Below are 18,869 nucleotides of genomic sequence, written 5' to 3' on the forward strand. Positions count from 1 at the left end.
ACAGTGGTAAAAAAATTAAACAATCTAATGTCGGACATTCTGTCTCTTTGTTATTATAGGCATTATAAGCATGAAAAATTTTAAGGGCATAAAGAAAGAAAACTACTTGACCATTACCATGTAAACTACAATTAAAATGGTTTATTTATACACAGAACCAAGACCTAAGTGGGAATACGCCCAATGGTGGATAGGTGTTGGATTTTTTCATTGAGCTATTCTGTATTTTCTACAGTGAACGCTAATTTCATTATAACACTCCTAAAAGTCACAAATGGTATGTGTGCTCATAGTAGGGGAATATACCTTTATAAGCCTTTTACACTGTTCGTTATGTGATGTATTGCTTTTTTAATTAAAAAGAAAATGCCGGAAAGAAATACACCAAAAATATCGATAGCTGGTTACTTCTGGGTAGTGGAGACATTATGACTTTTTTCTTATTTATTTGCTCCCTTCCCATAATCTTCTTCAAAAAATACATACTGACAATTAAAAATAAACTCAGGCCCTGGCCGGTTGGCTCAGCGGTAGAGCGTCGGCCTGGCATGCGGGGGACCGGGATTCGATTCCCGGCCAGGGCACATAGAAGCGCCCATTTGCTTCTCCACCCCCCCTCCTTCCTCTCTGTCTCTCTCTTCCCCTCCCGCAGCCAAGGCTCCATTGGAGCAAAGATGGCCCGGGCGCTGGGGATGGCTCCTTGGCCTCTGCCCCAGGCGCTAGAGTGGCTCTGGTCGCGGCAGAGCGACACCCCGGAGGGGCAGAGCATCGCTGCCTGGTGGGCAGAGCGTTGCCCCTGGTGGGTGTGCCGGGTGGATCCCGGTTGGGAGCATGCGGGAGTCTGTCTTTCCCCGTTTCCAGCTTCAGAAAAATAAATAAATAAATAAATAAATAAATAAACTCAGAATACCCCAAAATAAAAGCAGTGGTAACGGGACGGGATGACTCCTGAGCTATCCCTGGGAGGAGTGGTGACTGTTGCCGTACGTGTAGCAGTAACCGCTAATGCTAACTAGACACTGGTCCTTCCAGATGACTTAGTCCAGGGGTCCCCAAACTTTTTACACAGGGGGCCAGTTCACTGTCTCTCAGACCGTTGGAGGGCCGCCACATACAGTGCTCCTGTCACTGACCACCAATGAAAGAGGTGCCTTTTCCGGAAGTGCGGCGGGGAGCGGATAAATGGCCTCATGCGGCCCACGGGCCGTAGTAGTTTGGGGACACCTGACTTAGTCTCATGACAGCGCTCCTCCATGAGAGACTCACCTCTGGCCTTCCTCTTCGTCCTCGTCCTCGTCTTGGTCATGAATGAGGTCTCTGAAGGACGTTACCCTATTATCGCTGAGGACACAGAAAAGAGCAAAATGACGTCGGGGGGGGGGTTCATGAAAGGGACCCTCCACCGCCAGCCGGTAAGGCGCTGAGGACACTGGGGTCACAGCCTTTCTGGTGGGGCCCAGAGAGGGCCGTGTGGAAGCGGGCTGACCTCTACGTTTACATGCAAGGTAATGTGGCATTTATTTCTTCAGGGTCACACAGGAATGAATAAGTTAGAAGGGGGGGATGAGATGAGGTTTATACTATTTTAAAAACTAATGAAAAGCTATTCTCACCATTTACTTTGTAAGCCCCGAAGGGACGCCTGCGCTGGGCACCGCACGAGACGGTGGGTCTACAGAGATGAGCGCGCACTGTTCTCACCCTGCGCTGCGCACTGGCTGGCGGCACTCTGGCCAGGAAACCATCCACTACATACTGTGAAATAGGGGCTATGACAGAGGGAAGCACATGGGACATGTGACCACAGAGCCACGTTCTGAGTGGGGGTAGGGGACAGCAAGGACGGCTTCCTTGAAAAACTGGGGCTGCCTGGCAGTGGGATCGAGGGCGGTGGGGCCGGCGGGGACAGCAGCACACGTACACGCACATGCACACGCACACACACGAGGTCAGTAAGACACACACACTGGAGGAAGGACGAGTTGTCAAGATGGAGCAACGAAATGAACTGCGGGCAAGGAGGCCTCTGTCTGCTTCCACTACAGCCGCGTCGAGAAGTATTTGTCAGCGTTTAGGAAGAAGGCAGAGTGGCCGGGGTGCTACCTCCCCCGACATTCTCACACTGCCACTTCTTCTTCTAGTTTAGATTTGTCCTCAAAGTTCAAGTGGGATTTATTCTCGAGAGGCAAGGCTGCTACAATATTTGCAAATCAATCAATGTGATTCATCACATAAACAAAAAAGGAAGGAGAAAAACCACGTGATAATCTCAATAGATGCAGAAAAAGCATTTGATAAAACCCAGCACTCTTTCATGATCAAAACTCTCAGCAAAGTGGGAATACAGGGAACATACCTCAACATGATAAAGGCCATCATTGACAAACCCACAGCCAATATCATACTCAATGGGCAAAAATTAAAAGCAATCCCCTTAAGATCAGGAACAAGGCAGGGGTTCCCCCTTTCACCACTCTTAGTCAACATAGTCCTGGAAGTCCTAGCCACAGCAATCAGACAAGAAGAAATAAAAGGCATTCAAGTTGGAAAAGAAGAAGTAAAACTATCATTATTTGCAGATGATATGATATTGTATATAGAAAACCCTAAAGTCTCAGTCAAAAAGCTACTGGACCTGATAAATGAATTCAGCAAAGTGACAGGATATAAAATCAATACTCAGAAATCAGAGGCATTTTTATACACCAACAATGAACAGTCAGAAAGAGAAATTAAGGAAACAATCCCCTTCACAATTACAACCAAAAAAATAAAGTACCTAGGGAATAAACTTAACCAAGGAGACTAAAGACTTGTACTCGGAAAATTATATAACATTGATAAAAGAAATCAAGAAAGATACAAACAAGTAGAAACATATACTGTACTCATGATTAAGAAGAATAAACATCATTAAAATGTCTATATTACCCAAAGCAATTTATAAATTCAATGCAATACCAATTAAAATATCAATGACATACTTCAAAGATTTGAACACATATTCCAAAAATTCATATGGAACCAAAAAAGAACACGAATAGCCTCAGCAATCTTGAAAAAGAAGAATAAAGTGGGAGGTATCATACTTCCTGATATCAAGTTATACCACAAGGCCACTGTACTCAAAACAGCTTGGTACTGGCATAAGAACAGGCATGTAGATCAATGGAACAGAATAGAGAACCCAGAAATAAACCCGCACCTTTATGGACAATTGATATTCGACAAGGGTGGAAATAGCATACAATGGAGTAAAGACAGCCTCTTTAACAAACGGTGATGGGAAAATTGAACAGCTACCTGCAAAAAAATGAAAATAGACCAACAACTTACACCATTCACAAAAATAAACTCAAAATGGATAAAAGACTTAAATGTAAGTCATGAACTCATAAGCATCTTAGAAGAAAATATAGGCAGTAAGCTCTCCGACATCTCTCGCAGCAATATATTTGCTGATTTATCTCTACGGGCAAGTGAAACAAAAGACAGGATAAACAAATGGGACTATATCAAACTAAAAAGTTTTTGCACAGCTAAAGTCAATAAGAACAGAATAAAAAGACAAACTACACAATGGGAGAACATATTTGACAATACGTCTGATAAGGGGTTAATAACCAAAATTTATAAAGAACTTGTAAATCTCAAGACCAGGAAGACAAGACAAACAATCCAATCAAAAAATGGGCAAAAGAAATGAATAGACACTTCTCCAAAGAGGACATACAGATGGCCAATAGGCATATGAAGAAATGCTCAACATCACTAATCATTAGAGAAATGCAAATTAAAACCACAATGAGATACCACCTCATACTTGTCAGAATGACTCTCGTCAACAAAACAACACAGAATAAGTGCTGGCGAGGATGTGGAGAAAAGGGAAACCTCCTGCACTGCTGGTGGGAATGCAGACTGGTGCAGCCACTGTGGAAAACAGTATGGAGATTCCTCAAAAAACTGAAAATCGAACTGCCTTTTGACCCAGCTATCCCACTTTTAGGAATATACCCCAAGCACTATTTTAAAAGGAGACATACACCCCCATGTTTATGGCAGCATTGTTCACAATAACGAAGATCTGGAAACAGCCCAAGTGTCCGTCAGTGGCTGAGTGGATTAAAAAGCTTTGGTACATATATACCAGGGGTCGGGAACCTTTTTGGCTGAGAGAGCCATGAACGCCACATATTTTAAAATGTAATTCTGTGAGAGCCATACAATATGTTTAACACTAACGACAAGTAAATGTGTGCATTTTATGTAAGACCAACACTTTTAAAGTACAGTAAGTCTCTGAATTCTTTTTAATAACATTGTTATGCTGTTGCTAACCAATGATGAATAAAGTACTTCTTACCATTAATGTGACTTCTGGTGCTGCATGGTTTTGCTGATGGCTTTGTAGTCTGGTTGATACATGCTGAGGTTAAGCTTCATGCAGGCGTTGAGACTTCCATCAGTTCAATGTGATTGTAGGTTGGTCTTAACGTTCTTTAGATGTGAGAAAGACTGCTCACATGCATACGTAGAGCCAAACATTGTCAGTACAGCAATACTCACACGCTGCAGTGTGTGGTATGTGACGGGAAACGTGTTCCAAGTTTTGACAATCAGCTGGTCTGCGGGTTGAAGTTTTTTCATTTCTCCCCACTTGTGTTTGCTCACCAACTCTGCTTGCTGTCGTGCAAGTCTTTCCAAATCTTCATTCAGTGACTTGAACTTATTCACCCACATGTCTGAGGCCTTCAGGTCAGCAGCTTGTAGCTCAAAATCTCTGATGGAGACACTGGGGATATAACTCAGGTTGGCGCTGTCCACTGCACACACGTGTGGATGGGTGATGAACTTAAAAAGACGAGTGCACTCACGAAATTCTCCAAAGAGCGCTTTGAATGACTGCAGGAGATTAGATGTGAAGCCGGCTAGCTGCTGGAGATCAAGATGTTGAGCAGGGTCACTTGCTGTGCATGCATCTTTAAACTCTCCCAGTTTTTCAAAGTGTAGTAAACAACCTGTTTCAACGTCCACAATGAAGAGTTCCAGCTTGTTTTCAAATGCAAACACTGCTTGTTGAAGGGATAAGACTGTATTTCCAACGCTTTGCATTTTCAAATTGAGCTGGTTCAGATGTTCAGTCATGTCCACGAGATAGTAGAACTTCAGGAGCCACTCAGTGTTAGCTAACTCAGGATGCTTGACGTTTTTCATTTCAAGAAAAGTCCGATTTCGCTCAGACAAGCCGTGAAATGGCTGAGCACCTTCCCTCTTGACAACCAACGCACATTGCTGTGCAGAAGCAGACCAGGATAATTATTCCCAACTTCATCCAGCAGTGTTTTAAACTGGCGATCATTTAAAGCTCGGGCAACAATAAAGTTGACCACCCGAATGACCAGCGACATCACCTCACCAAGCTGCTCACCACACATCTGAGCACAAAGCGCCTCCTGATGTAGGATGCAGTGTAAACTTAGGATGGGTCTCTTCATGTTCATGAAGAAGCACTACGAATCCTGTTTTTCCCCACCATGCACGGAGCACCATCAGTACACACCGAAATAAGTTTATCCATCGGTAGATTTTTTTCTTTAGCGAACTCAGAGAAAGACTTGAATAAATCCTCCCCTCTTGTTGTCTCTCTCATAGGCAAAACAGCAAGACTTTCCTCACGTAGTGTGTCACCGACAGCATACCTTGCAATCATGCTGAACTGGGATAAATGGCTTACATCTGTTGACTCATCCAAAGCGAGAGAAAAGAATGGTGCTGCATTTATGTCCTTCACTTGTGTTGCCTCAGTTTGATTTGCCAGCATGATGGTATGATCGTGAACAGTTCTTGCTGACATGTCTTTTATTCGTTTGATTATCTTGTCTTTATCCGAAAAGTCATCAAAAAGTTCATTGGCAACATCAAGCATGAATGTTTTGGCATACTCCCCATCTGTGAACAGCTTTCCATTTCTCAGAGTTGCTAAAGCACCAGCAAAGCTAGCCGGATTCCAGTCACCTTGTTGGGTCCAAACACAGAGTTGCTGCTGACTAGCTTGCACTCTGCACAGTAGTAGCTCTTGACATGCTTTCTTCCTGCTGTCTCCCGCTGGATATTTCGATGCAAATGTAGTATGGCGTGTGTCAGAGTGCTGCTTTATATTTGACTGTTTCATCGATGCAATTTTATCATTGCATATTAGACACACTGCAGAACCTGCTCTCTCCACAAAGGCAAATTCCTCTGTCCATTCCTGCTGAAAAGTACGATACTACTTATCTTTTTTTTTTAGCCATCTTCATCAAAAGGGTTTCTGCAATTAGTTAGCTGACTACTTGATTAAAAGGAGGGAAGTTTACTTCCTGACCTCACAGCGATCTATGTACCTTAGGCATTATCCAATAAAAATTTGGTGTTATCCCGGAGGACAGCTGTGATTGGCTCCAGCCACCCGCAACCATGAATATGAGCGGTAGGAAATGAATGGATTGTAACACACGAGAATGTTTTATATTTTTAATGTTACTAATTTTTTAATTAAAGATTTGTCTGTGAGCCAGATGCAGTCATCAAAAGAGCCACATCTGGCTCACAAGCCATAGGTTCCCGACCCCTGATATATACTACGAAATACTAGTCAGCCATAAGAAATGATGACATCAGATCATTTACAACAGGGTCAGTCAACCTTTCTATACCTACTGCCCACTTTTTTATCTCTGTTAGTAGTAAAATTTTCTAACCGCCCACCGGTTCCACAGTCATGGTGATTTACAAAGTAGGGAAGTAACTTTACTTTATAAAATTTATAAAGCAGAGTTACAGCAAGTTAAAGCATATAATAATAATTACTCACCAAGTACTTTATGTTGGAATTCTGCTAAGTTTGGCAGAATAAATCTTTATAAAACAACTTACTATAGTTAAATTATCTTTATATTTATACTTTGGTTGCTCCGCTACTGCCCACCATGAAAGCTGGAACACCCACTAGTGGGTGGTAGGGACTAGGTTGACTACCAGTGATTTATAACAACATGGATGGACCTTGATAACATTATACTGAGTGAAATAAGTAAATCAGAAAAAACTAAGAACTATATGATTCCATACATAGTCGGGACATGTATGGAATGAGACTCAGAGACATGGAGGTTGGGGGCGGGCACAAAGAAAACCAGTTAGAAGGTGACGGAAGACAATTTGACTTTGGGTGATGGGTATGCAACATAATCAAATGTCAAAATAACCTGGAGATGTTTTCTCTGAACATATGTACCCTGACTTATCAATGTCATCCCATTAAAATTAATAATAAAAAAGTGGGAAATTAAAAAAAAGATAGATTTGTCCTCAAGGAATGATCTTACTTTGTCAAGGATCACAGGACACACATTTTATAAAAATGTTTTCTGTATTTCTTAGGAGAAAACAGTAGCTTCTGTATGATGTGGGGGCAAGGGGGCTAGACAGAGAAGAGTTGTTTACTAGGAAGAAAGCTCAGCTCAGGGGTCGGAACAGGCTTGAGGTCCCACCCACTGGAATGGGAGCACAAAGACCAACTGATGAGACACACAGTCCCTGCTGGAGTCAGCTGAGGGCGACCTCCTGGGCACTCCTTGATGTGCCACGTGATGTGGTTCAAGAAAGGTTCTCTCTGCTGTTCTCACCTTCAGATACACATGTGCACACTTGACTGAGCAAACCACGGGCCCTGGCTATGGGTCTGACCCATTCCCCAGAAGTTCCCACACCTGGACTCGGACAGCTCCTAACACAGACTGGTGTCACATACCTGGGTCTGGTCCCACTGAGCCCCCGCCCTGGGATCTGGGGCATGCTAATGACGTTCCTAAGCCTTCGTTTTCTCGCGTGAACATGGAGACAATCCTAGCACCAACCTCAGGCTTTCTGTGCCTGGTCGGGTGGTGAAGCCTGGTGTGGCACGTTTCAAGCACTGCTGAGAGTCACCTGAACTGCAGGAATGTCCTGGGGACACTGCCAATTTCAGAATATTTTGTCTGTGTCTCCCACAAATGGGCAAAACTCTATCTCCCAGGTTATTCTGGCTCCCTGAAGTGGCACAAAAGTCCTCTGTCAGGACACATTTTCCGAAGTGCAGATGGTCCAATATGGAAACCATTAGTCATATGTGGCTACTGAGCATCTGAAATGTGGCTAAGTGCAAATATTTAATTGTAATTCAACAGCCACATGAGACTAGTGTCCACCATATCGGACAGTATAGTTTTAGAGAATCAGACAATGGCAGTCTCTGAAATTCTCAAACAGTATTGTTTTGTTAGACGACAGACAGACAGAAACGACACTGCTACCTCTTGGTCGCCCCTGTGCTAGGCGCTGGGACAGGGGCTGCTGAACAAGTAGCCTTCTACTTAGACAGACGGGGGCCTGAAACTGGCCTAACGGCAACTGTGACTTCCTCAACCCCCTCAGCACCCTGGCCTGTGAGGGGAGCACCCTGCCTGCTGCACAGCCACTGCGCTGTAAGGAGAGAACACAGGTGCCTGGCAGAGCCAGACAGAGGTGGCTGCCCTCAAATACCAGCCCTCCCACTTCCAGGAACGGATGATTTACTTACGGAGAAAAGACTTAAGTTAGACGTCAGGAGGAGAGTTCATGACAAACAGTCGAGGTGTCACCGAGCAGCACGAGGAGGACACGGGTCACAGAAGCTGTGGCTGGGGTCTGAGGAGGACTGTGGCCCGCTGCCTGGGGGCTGGGGTACCACGCCCGGAAGAAAGTGGGGTGGGGCTACCCTGAGGAGGCAGGGGGTCTGGGCAGGCCGAAAGCAAGAGTGGGCGTGCCCACTCCAGTGAGAGGCTCAACCAAAAGAGGAAGAACAAAAATAAGGCCAAATTGAGATACCAGTGTGGTGAAAATAAAGATTTAAGAAATAAGATAAAGGGGTTGAGATTAGGATGGCAGGTTCAAGGCACACGCTGGAGGACCCTGAATGTCCACAAGGAGAGGCAGCACATCATTCTGGCCGAAGGCTGGAAGCAGAAACAGATCTGCACTGAACGCCTTGTGTCATTAGCTGTGTGACCTTGGGAAGATGCCAGCCTCAGTGTCCTCATCTGTGAAATGGGCATAACAACAGTACCCACCTCACAGGGCAGTGTGAGGACTGAGAGATACCTGTGTGAGGACGTGACCCAGTGCCGGGCACTTGGTAAGTGCTCGATAAAGGACAGCTATTACTACTGAGGAGTTTAGACTTTCTCCCACAGCAATGACTAACCTTTCCTCTCCTGCAGGCCTCTGCGAACCCGACAAGCGCGATGGATTTACTTGCCAGAAAAGGTACAACGTATAAACAAGTCTTTACCGACAACGTCAGGTGCCTGGTGGACCTGCCTGCAGTCAATGCACAGTTCTCTGCAAGGGGCTCGGGGCCTCCGCACGAAGAACCCTTGTTCTAGAGTCAAAGGAAGAACTCACTAATTGTCGCTCATGGCAGCAGTGATGATACGAAAATGATCTGAGAAGGTGACAGTGGGGCCAGGCGAGCCCGGGGGCAGGTAAGTGTCCTGCAGCGGCCAGGCCAGGCCTGGTCAAACAGGGAGGGGAAGCAGGCCCCACACGAAACTCCTCTGAGGTGGCAGCAAGGCTGGCTTCGGAGAATGCCGGCAGCATCTTCTGGACAAGGACAGCGCTGCAGCCCACAGTGCCCCGGCCCCGCAGCTGGACAAGGACAGCGCTGCAGCCCACAGTGTCCCCAGCCCCACAGCTGGACAAGGACAGCGCTGCAGCCCACAGTGCCCGGCCCCACAGCTGGACAAGGACAGCGCTGCAGCCCACAGTGTCCCGGCCCCACAGCTGGACAAGGACAGCGCTGCAGCCCACAGTGCCCCGGCCCCACAGCTGGACAAGGACAGCGCTGCAGCCCACAGTGCCCCGGCCCCACAGCTGGACAAGGACAGCGCTGCAGCCCACAGTGTCCCGGCCCCACAGCTGGACAAGGACAGCGCTGCAGCCCACAGTGCCCGGCCCCACAGCTGGACAAGGACAGCGCTGCAGCCCACAGTGCCCGGCCCCACAGCTGGACAAGGACAGCGCTGCAGCCCACAGTGCCCGGCCCCACAGCTGGACAAGGACAGCGCTGCAGCCCACAGAGCCCCGGCCCCGCAGCTGGACAAGGACAGCGCTGCAGCCCACAGTGCCCCGGCCCCGCAGCTGGACAAGGACAGCGCTGCAGCCCACAGTGCCCCGGCCCCGCAGCTGGACAAGGACAGCGCTGCAGCCCACAGAGCCCCGGCCCCGCAGCTGGACAAGGACAGCGCTGCAGCCCACAGTGCCCCGGCCCCACAGCTGGACAAGGACAGCGCTGCAGCCCACAGTGCCCGGCCCCACAGCTGGACAAGGACAGCGCTGCAGCCCACAGTGTCCCGGCCCCACAGCTGGACAAGGACAGCGCTGCAGCCCACAGTGTCCCGGCCCCACAGCTGGACAAGGACAGCGCTGCAGCCCACAGTGCCCGGCCCCACAGCTGGACAAGGACAGCGCTGCAGCCCACAGTGCCCGGCCCCACAGCTGGACAAGGACAGCGCTGCAGCCCACAGTGCCCGGCCCCACAGCTGGACAAGGACAGCGCTGCAGCCCACAGTGCCCGGCCCCACAGCTGGACAAGGACAGCGCTGCAGCCCACAGTGCCCGGCCCCACAGCTGGACAAGGACAGCGCTGCAGCCCACAGTGCCCGGCCCCACAGCTGGACAAGGACAGCGCTGCAGCCCACAGTGCCCGGCCCCACAGCTGGACAAGGACAGCGCTGCAGCCCACAGTGCCCGGCCCCACAGCTGGACAAGGACAGCGCTGCAGCCCACAGTGCCCGGCCCCACAGCTGGACAAGGACAGCGCTGCAGCCCACAGTGCCCGGCCCCACAGCTGGACAAGGACAGCGCTGCAGCCCACAGTGCCCGGCCCCACAGCTGGACAAGGACAGCGCTGCAGCCCACAGTGCCCGGCCCCACAGCTGGACAAGGACAGCGCTGCAGCCCACAGTGCCCGGCCCCACAGCTGGACAAGGACAGCGCTGCAGCCCACAGTGCCCGGCCCCACAGCTGGACAAGGACAGCGCTGCAGCCCACAGTGCCCGGCCCCACAGCTGGACAAGGACAGCGCTGCAGCCCACAGTGCCCGGCCCCACAGCTGGACAAGGACAGCGCTGCAGCCCACAGTGCCCCGGCCCCGCAGCTGGACAAGGACAGCGCTGCAGCCCACAGTGCCCCGGCCCCGCAGCTGGACAAGGACAGCGCTGCAGCCCACAGAGCCCCGGCCCCGCAGCTGGACAAGGACAGCGCTGCAGCCCACAGTGCCCGGCCCCACAGCTGGACAAGGACAGCGCTGCAGCCCAGTGTCCCGGCCCCACAGCTGGACAAGGACAGCACTGCAGCCCACAGTGCCTGGCCCCACAGCTGGACAAGGACAGCGCTGCAGCCCACAGTGCCCCGGCCCCACAGCTGGACAAGGACAGCGCTGCAGCCCACAGTGCCCCGGCCCCACAGCTGGACAAGGACAGCGCTGCAGCCCACAGTGTCCCGGCCCCACAGCTGGACAAGGACAGCGCTGCAGCCCACAGTGCCCGGCCCCACAGCTGGACAAGGACAGCGCTGCAGCCCACAGTGCCCGGCCCCACAGCTGGACAAGGACAGCGCTGCAGCCCACAGTGCCCGGCCCCACAGCTGGACAAGGACAGCGCTGCAGCCCACAGTGCCCGGCCCCACAGCTGGACAAGGACAGCGCTGCAGCCCACAGAGCCCCGGCCCCGCAGCTGGACAAGGACAGCGCTGCAGCCCACAGTGCCCGGCCCCGCAGCTGGACAAGGACAGCGCTGCAGCCCACAGTGCCCGGCCCCGCAGCTGGACAAGGACAGCGCTGCAGCCCACAGAGCCCTGGCCCCGCCGTGCCCGGTCTGAGCAAGGCCTCAGGTCTGCACGTGCCATCTTCCATCACTGCCCTCCGCCTTCACATTAAACCCCTCCTCCCTGGCTCTTGTACCTTTATGTCTGTTTTTACCTGTGTACACTTGTTACGAAATGAGACACGGGACACAAAGGAAACAATGGAGGCTAGTGGTAATAATAAGGGATAACAGCAGCAGCTAACGTTTACTGTGTTCAAAGCTGTTGTGTTAACGCATTAACCTTCTGTTTGGTAGTCACACCTGCCATTCCCATCTGACAGGAGAGAGCAACGGAGGGACTGTGCCCTTAGGTGACCTGCCCGAGGGTGCAAACCCACACAGTGACAGCACTGGGACCTGAACAGGGTGGCCAGGCTCCGGGCCCACGCTTTCCCAGCGCTCCCGTGACAGGCCGTGGGGACTGCGGAGGACAGCAGGGTGACTAGATGGCTGACGCACAGGTGAAGGTGCAGTGTCCCCTGTGCCGCATCGCGGCCACGCCGGCACCCACGGTAACCGGGGCGGCCAGAGGACTCACCCCAGGAAGGCAGCTTCCTCGAGCAGCACCTGTGAGGAGAGCCCTCACGCTGGGAGCCATGCCCCACCGATGAGCCCGGTCAGCGCCGTCCTGGCCCACGCCCCTGAGCAATGCGCAGACCGGCGGCTGCGGCCTCTTCCTCTGGAAACGGAGGCCGGCAGAGAAGTCCAGGAAGCACAGAGGTCTGGGGCGAGGGCTCCTCTCAAGTGAGGGATGTAGTTTGAGACTCAGAAACAACCTACAGCTTCACTGGCAAAGAAACAGCACATCTATATTCCGGGGTTGAATTTAAACCCAAGTAAGCTTTTCTGGCAAAAACACATGCCGGAGAACTGGAGCAATCCAGTGACGGCAGAGAGGAGGCTGCAGTGCAGACTGGCAGGAGGGCCGTGCCTGTCCCCTGGAAGGCAGTGCTGCCCCTGTGCAGCCACAGCTGCCCCGCCCTGTCCCCTGGGAGGCAGTGCTGCCCCTGTGCAGCCACAGCAGTGCCTGCCCTGTCCCCTGGGAGGCAGTGCTGCCCCTGTGCAGCCACAGCTGCCCCGCCCTGTCCCCTGGGAGGCAGTGCTGCCCCTGTGCAGCCACAGCAGTGCCCGCCCTGTCCCCTGGGAGGCAGTGCTGCCCTGTGCAGCCACAGCAGTGCCCGCCCTGTCCCCTGGGAGGCAGTGCTGCCCTGTGCAGCCACAGCAGTGCCCGCCCTGTCCCCTGGGAGGCAGTGCTGCCCCTGTGCAGCCACAGCTGCCCCGCCCTGTCCCCTGGGAGGCAGTGCTGCCCCTGTGCAGCCACAGCAGTGCCCGCCCTGTCCCCTGGGAGGCAGTGCTGCCCCTGTGCAGCCACAGCAGTGCCCGCCCTGTCCCCTGGGAGGCAGTGCTGCCCCTGTGCAGCCACAGCAGTGCCCGCCCTGTCCCCTGGGAGGCAGTGCTGCCCCTGTGCAGCCACAGCAGTGCCCGCCCTGTCCCCTGGGAGGCAGTGCTGCCCCTGTGCAGCCACAGCAGTGCCCGGCCCTGTCCCCTGGGAGGCAGTGCTGCCCCTGTGCAGCCACAGCAGTGCCCGCCCTGTCCCCTGGGAGGCAGTGCTGCCCCTGTGCAGCCACAGCAGTGCCCGCCCTGTCCCCTGGGAGGCAGTGCTGCCCCTGTGCAGCCACAGCAGTGCCCGGCCCTGTCCCCTGGGAGGCAGTGCTGCCCCTGTGCAGCCACAGCAGTGCCCGGCCCTGTCCCCTGGGAGGCAGTGCTGCCCCTGTGCAGCCACAGCAGTGCCCGCCCTGTCCCCTGGGAGGCAGTGCTGCCCCTGTGCAGCCACAGCAGTGCCCCGCCCTGTCCCCTGGGAGGCAGTGCTGCCCCTGTGCAGCCACAGCAGTGCCCGCCCTGTCCCCTGGGAGGCAGTGCTGCCCTGTGCAGCCACAGCAGTGCCCGCCCTGTCCCCTGGGAGGCAGTGCTGCCCCTGTGCAGCCACAGCTGCCCCGCCCTGTCCCCTGGGAGGCAGTGCTGCCCCTGTGCAGCCACAGCAGTGCCCGCCCTGTCCCCTGGGAGGCAGTGATGCCCTGTGCAGCCACAGCAGTGCCCGCCCTGTCCCCTGGGAGGCAGTGCTGCCCTGTGCAGCCACAGCAGTGCCCGCCCTGTCCCCTGGGAGGCAGTGCTGCCCCTGTGCAGCCACAGCTGCCCCGCCCTGTCCCCTGGGAGGCAGTGCTGCCCCTGTGCAGCCACAGCAGTGCCCGCCCTGTCCCCTGGGAGGCAGTGATGCCCTGTGCAGCCACAGCAGTGCCCGCCCTGTCCCCTGGGAGGCAGTGCTGCCCCTGTGCAGCCACAGCTGCCCCGCCCTGTCCCCTGGGAGGCAGTGCTGCCCCTGTGCAGCCACAGCAGTGCCCGCCCTGTCCCCTGGGAGGCAGTGCTGCCCCTGTGCAGCCACAGCAGTGCCCGCCCTGTCCCCTGGGAGGCAGTGCTGCCCCTGTGCAGCCACAGCAGTGCCCGCCCTGTCCCCTGGGAGGCAGTGCTGCCCCTGTGCAGCCACAGCAGTGCCCGCCCTGTCCCCTGGGAGGCAGTGCTGCCCCTGTGCAGCCACAGCAGTGCCCGGCCCTAGGAAGCTGGGAACCAGGGGGCAGGACAGGCCCTGGGGACTGTCCCCAATGCAGACGGGACAGAGGGCTCCAGGCCAGTTCGCTTAAGATAAGGTCTCCGTAATCAATTTGGGGCAGGATAGGGTACACAGGTTTATTTTCTCCAAGACTTCTTAATGGGGCAATGGGCATCCCAAAATATCAAAGGAACAAACTAGCAGCAACAACAAGAAAACCCTTTCTAGAGTCTCATCCTCTACACCTATAGCACCCCTGAAGAAAGTCCTGCTGAAAACCCCCAGAGATGGCGAGGCCACGCCTCATGCTTCACAAATGAAAGACCCTCACACACCTTCAAAGTAGGCTCTGTGGTTCCCCAGGATCAGACCACAGACAACACTCACCTAGGAGTCCCACCCGAGTGTGGTGTGCCCACCTCTAGGGAAAGGCCCAGTCGGGTCAAATGGGTCGGTGTGGGGGAAGGCCGGCCCACACAGAACTCCCTTAAGGTGCCAGGGCAAACCTCGCTTCTGGGAACGCCGCAAGCACCCTCCTTCCGGACCAGGAACTGCTGTCCACCAGCCAGTCTAACCTGTTCACTCACACACACCGGTCCAAACCTCCAGGCCTGTGCCCTTCCTCAGGTTGGCAACAGCTCCTTGTCACTGCTGGAAGGACACCCATATAGCAAGAAACAAAACTGGCCCTTACCTGGGGGCTGTGCCTCTGGACACTGAACTGGGGGTTGCCTGCGAAATGGTCACAATGTCTTCCTCGTCCCCTCCATCCTCATAAAAGCTCGCGAGGGCAATCTGAAACAGTGAGGGAGTAACTTGCGATCATTCAACAGGCCTTCATCAAACACCAATCTCTTTTGAGGACAAAGGAGCAAAAACACAAAGATACGGCCCACAGGCATAAGCAGGTCTATACCAGGGGCCCAGGAAACCGAGACCGCTAGTCCTCATGTCACCTGAAACAAATCCCACCCACTATGAGGGAAAAAAGGCAAGAAGGAAGGAAGGCTGGGATGGAGACTCTCCTCACTCTCATTTTTATTAAAAAATGTGATCTAATAAAAGCAGCGCATCTCTATCGGGCATTTATTTATGAGCTACATTGGGTGTACTTGCACGCATGTTAACATGTTTCATCCTATGCAGTTAGCACTATTCTCCTCTCATTTTATAGCTGATACAGAAGTACCAACTGCGGCCTGGCCGGTTTGCTCAGTGGTAGAGCGTCGGCCTGGTGTGCAGGAGTCCTGGGTTTGATTCCCGACCAGAGCACACAGGAGAAGCACCCATCTGCTTCTCCACCCCTCCCCCTCTCCTTCCTCTCTGTCTCTCTCTTCCCCTCCCGCAGCCAAGACTCCATTGGAGCAAAGATGGCCCGGGTGCTGGGGGTGGCTCTATGGCCTCTGCCTTAGGCGCTAGAATGGCTCTGATTGCAGTAGAGCAACGCCCCAGATGGGCAGAGCATTGCCCCCTGGTGGGCATGCTGGGTGGATCCTGGTAGGGCGCATGCGGGAGTCTGTCTGAGACTGCCTCCCTGTTTCCAACTTCAGAAAAATACAAAAAAAAAGAAAAAAAAAAAGAAGTACCAACTGAGAGATTGAGAAAACCGCCCAGGGTCCCAGTTGGTAAGGGGCAGAGCCAGGTTCCATCCCAGGCAGGGTGCTGGGCCCTTATTCTCAGTCCTGATGTGAGAGCCAGGAGTCAGGAACTGGGAGGCTTCTACTTCCAGACTGCTGCGTCTACTTTCTCCTTGAGGCCCGCTTTCCTAGGCTGAGTAAAGGGGACCACCCGTCCCACCAAACCTGCACAGTGGATGAGAGGAGCTGTTAGTATTTCAGCAGAGCTCTATGCACACACACAAGGATTACGGAAGTCCTTTGGACATTTGTGAGTGTTTCTCTCAACTCCATGGGAAGGCACCTACCGATCCCTTATCTGCACAGAGAAATCACAGCACCGAGGTCTCCTCGGGGTCACCAGCCTACGGGAGGCAGCGAGCTGTGACAGGACATAAGGAAGGGTGCCTCCATGGGATGTCCTACCGCCTGCCTGCTACAGGCAAGCACGCCTCTGCAGGACGTAATGGGCCTGACAGGAGAACCTGTGCTGTCATAGGACAGGCACGAGCCTCAGTTTCCCCAGTGCCCTGTGAGAAGGCTGGGACTGATGGCCTGCCCGTAGTAACACTGTGAGCTTCCAGGTCTTTCAGGGGGGACGCTGCATTCTGCATCGCTCCCCGCACATGGGCTTCGCTCACACTGCGCGTCTGCGGAGCTGAGATGACGCCTCACCTCGCCGGGGAAGCGATTTCAAGGATGGAGTCGGCAGACCCAGTCCCGACCGATCCCAACCTCACGGCTTACCAACTCCAAGCTTCCCTTTCCTCAACTAACACTGCGAAGCTGCTCTTTACCTGGCCGGTGCCAGGATGAAACGAATCACCATGTGTAAAGCGCCAGCCAGGGCCATATATGCTGCTTAAGAGTCTGGGCTCTGGAATCCGGACATCGCTGAGCTCTCCTGTTCCCTCTTCTACCTGTTGGGTAGGGAGGCCTGGAGCAAGTCACTTGCACTTCCCTGAACGTCCAGCGGCAAAATGCAAACAAAGCTCAGATGACCAGAGACATGCAATAAAGCAGAACATCATCTGGGGCTCCTGGTAGGTGCCTAACAATCGTTAATTATCCTCCCCTTTAGATGTCCGCTGGCCAGGACCGTCTACGCGGCTCTCTCTAAGGATGACTGCATGCACACCCAGTAGTAGGTGCTGGGCGTTGTTCTAGGCACGGATGATTCAACAGTTTACTGAAACCCCTGCCCTGTCTGTGTGGCTCATCTGTCATGTTTTCATTAGTGTTTATTTAATACGACGATCACCTCCACGAGACCCCCCCCCATTTTATAGATAAAGTAGCTAAGGGAGATGAATAGGCTCCCACCTTGCGCCCCCACCCAGAGGCAGTTTCTGCCCGCCACTGGGTACAGGAGGGGGCGTGGGCCCATTCCTTGGCCCGGCTTCCTCCCTCCACGGGCGGTCGGTCGGGCTATGTACACGGAAACAAACGACCCCCTTGGGCCCCGGCGCGACTCCACCGGGAGCTGGCGGTGCAGGCCCGACCTCCAGCCCGGAGGCGGCGCGGTCGCCACGCCCCCAGCTCCCCCTCTGCACGCGGGTTGCTGCAGCGCCCCAAGTCTGGCCGAGGCAGGCGGGGTGGGGCGGGTCCGCGGCTGGCCCGCGTTCCCCCGCCACTGAGGGCAGCTGGCGACGCGCGGCGAGCGGCCGCAGGGCCGGTGAGGCCTGTGTCGGGCCGCGGCCCCGCCGGCATGACGGTGCGCTTCGGCCACCGCGGGCTGGACGCGCCAGGCGCCCGCGCCCCGCCGCCCCCGGCCCGCCCGGCCGCAGCCGGCCTCGCGGCGCTTGCTACCTGCAGGTCCCAGCCGGCCGACTCGAGGAAGAAGCGAGCCCGGTCCTCCTCGGTGCCCGTCACCGCCACGAACTCCCTCAGTGACTCCTGCCTCTCCGCCGCCATCTTCGCCCCGTGTGCTGCTCAAACCGCTCCGGCCGTCGCTGCACAGCCTTAGCCGCGCTGCCGCGTTCCGCCCGCGGGTGGACCCGGGCCAGCCGAGCGGCGCTCGTCCGCAGGCCCCGCCCCATGCGGTGCCTCACACAAAGTCTTCCGTGTGGAAAACGCCGCCGCTCCGCGCCCTCTGGCGGCCGCGGCGCGGATCTGCAGCCCAACGGCGTGGGTGGGAGTGGCGCGGAGCGGAGGGGCGGGGCGCGTCTTAAAAACACGCGGACAGAATGCGCGATGGCTGAAGGAGTCAGAGTCGCAATGAAGCATGGACTCATCCCATCTTTCTGTGAAGTTATCCGTGCGTTCATTCACGTGTTCAAATATTGACTATTACCAAGGGCCCTGCGCTCTTCCAAGGCTGGGACCGGCAGCGAGCAAAGCAAAGTCCCTGCCCTCTGGTTGCTCACCTTCTAGGGAACAGAAACAGACCTTGAACAACGACAGGTCACTCCTCTCTCCCACCCCTGCCGTGGCTCCCCATCTCTCTCCATGTGAGTCTCGGGGCCCGCAAGATCCATGCGGCCTTCGCCAGCTCCTCCACCGCATCTCTGGAGATTCCTCTGCTCCAGGCACCCCGGCGAGCTCGCCGTTCCTCAACGTGCCAGACGTGCATTTGCAGGAACCTTCGCACGTGCTGTTCTTGCCGGGAACACCTTTCCTTCGCCGGTGGGCAAGCCGCTCCCTCACTTTCTTCAAGCCTCCGCACCAAAGGGCACCTTCTCGGCCACGATCCTGCCTTTTAGGTCCTGAGCTTCTTTGCTC

At 54.3% G+C, this 18,869-nt stretch overlaps 1 protein-coding gene across 1 annotated transcript in view; it reads right to left on the reverse strand.

Annotated features, from left to right (window-relative positions):
• NSFL1C (NSFL1 cofactor) overlaps window positions 1–18,116 on the reverse strand; it is a 30,072-nt gene extending 11,956 nt beyond the window's left edge. Inside the window, exons 1-3 of the mRNA XM_066236014.1 lie at window positions 17,958–18,116; window positions 15,227–15,327; window positions 1,267–1,341 (exon numbers count right to left, since the gene is read on the reverse strand). Of these exons, the coding sequence (XP_066092111.1) occupies window positions 1,267–1,341; window positions 15,227–15,327; window positions 17,958–18,062 (281 nt within the window). The 5' untranslated portion in view covers window positions 18,063–18,116. The remainder of the gene's footprint in view (window positions 1–1,266; window positions 1,342–15,226; window positions 15,328–17,957) is intronic.
• Between the last annotated feature and the right edge of the window lie 753 nt (window positions 18,117–18,869).

The sequence above is a fragment of the Saccopteryx bilineata genome, chromosome 6 (genome assembly GCF_036850765.1).
Source record: "Saccopteryx bilineata isolate mSacBil1 chromosome 6, mSacBil1_pri_phased_curated, whole genome shotgun sequence".
NCBI lineage: Eukaryota > Metazoa > Chordata > Mammalia > Chiroptera > Emballonuridae > Saccopteryx > Saccopteryx bilineata.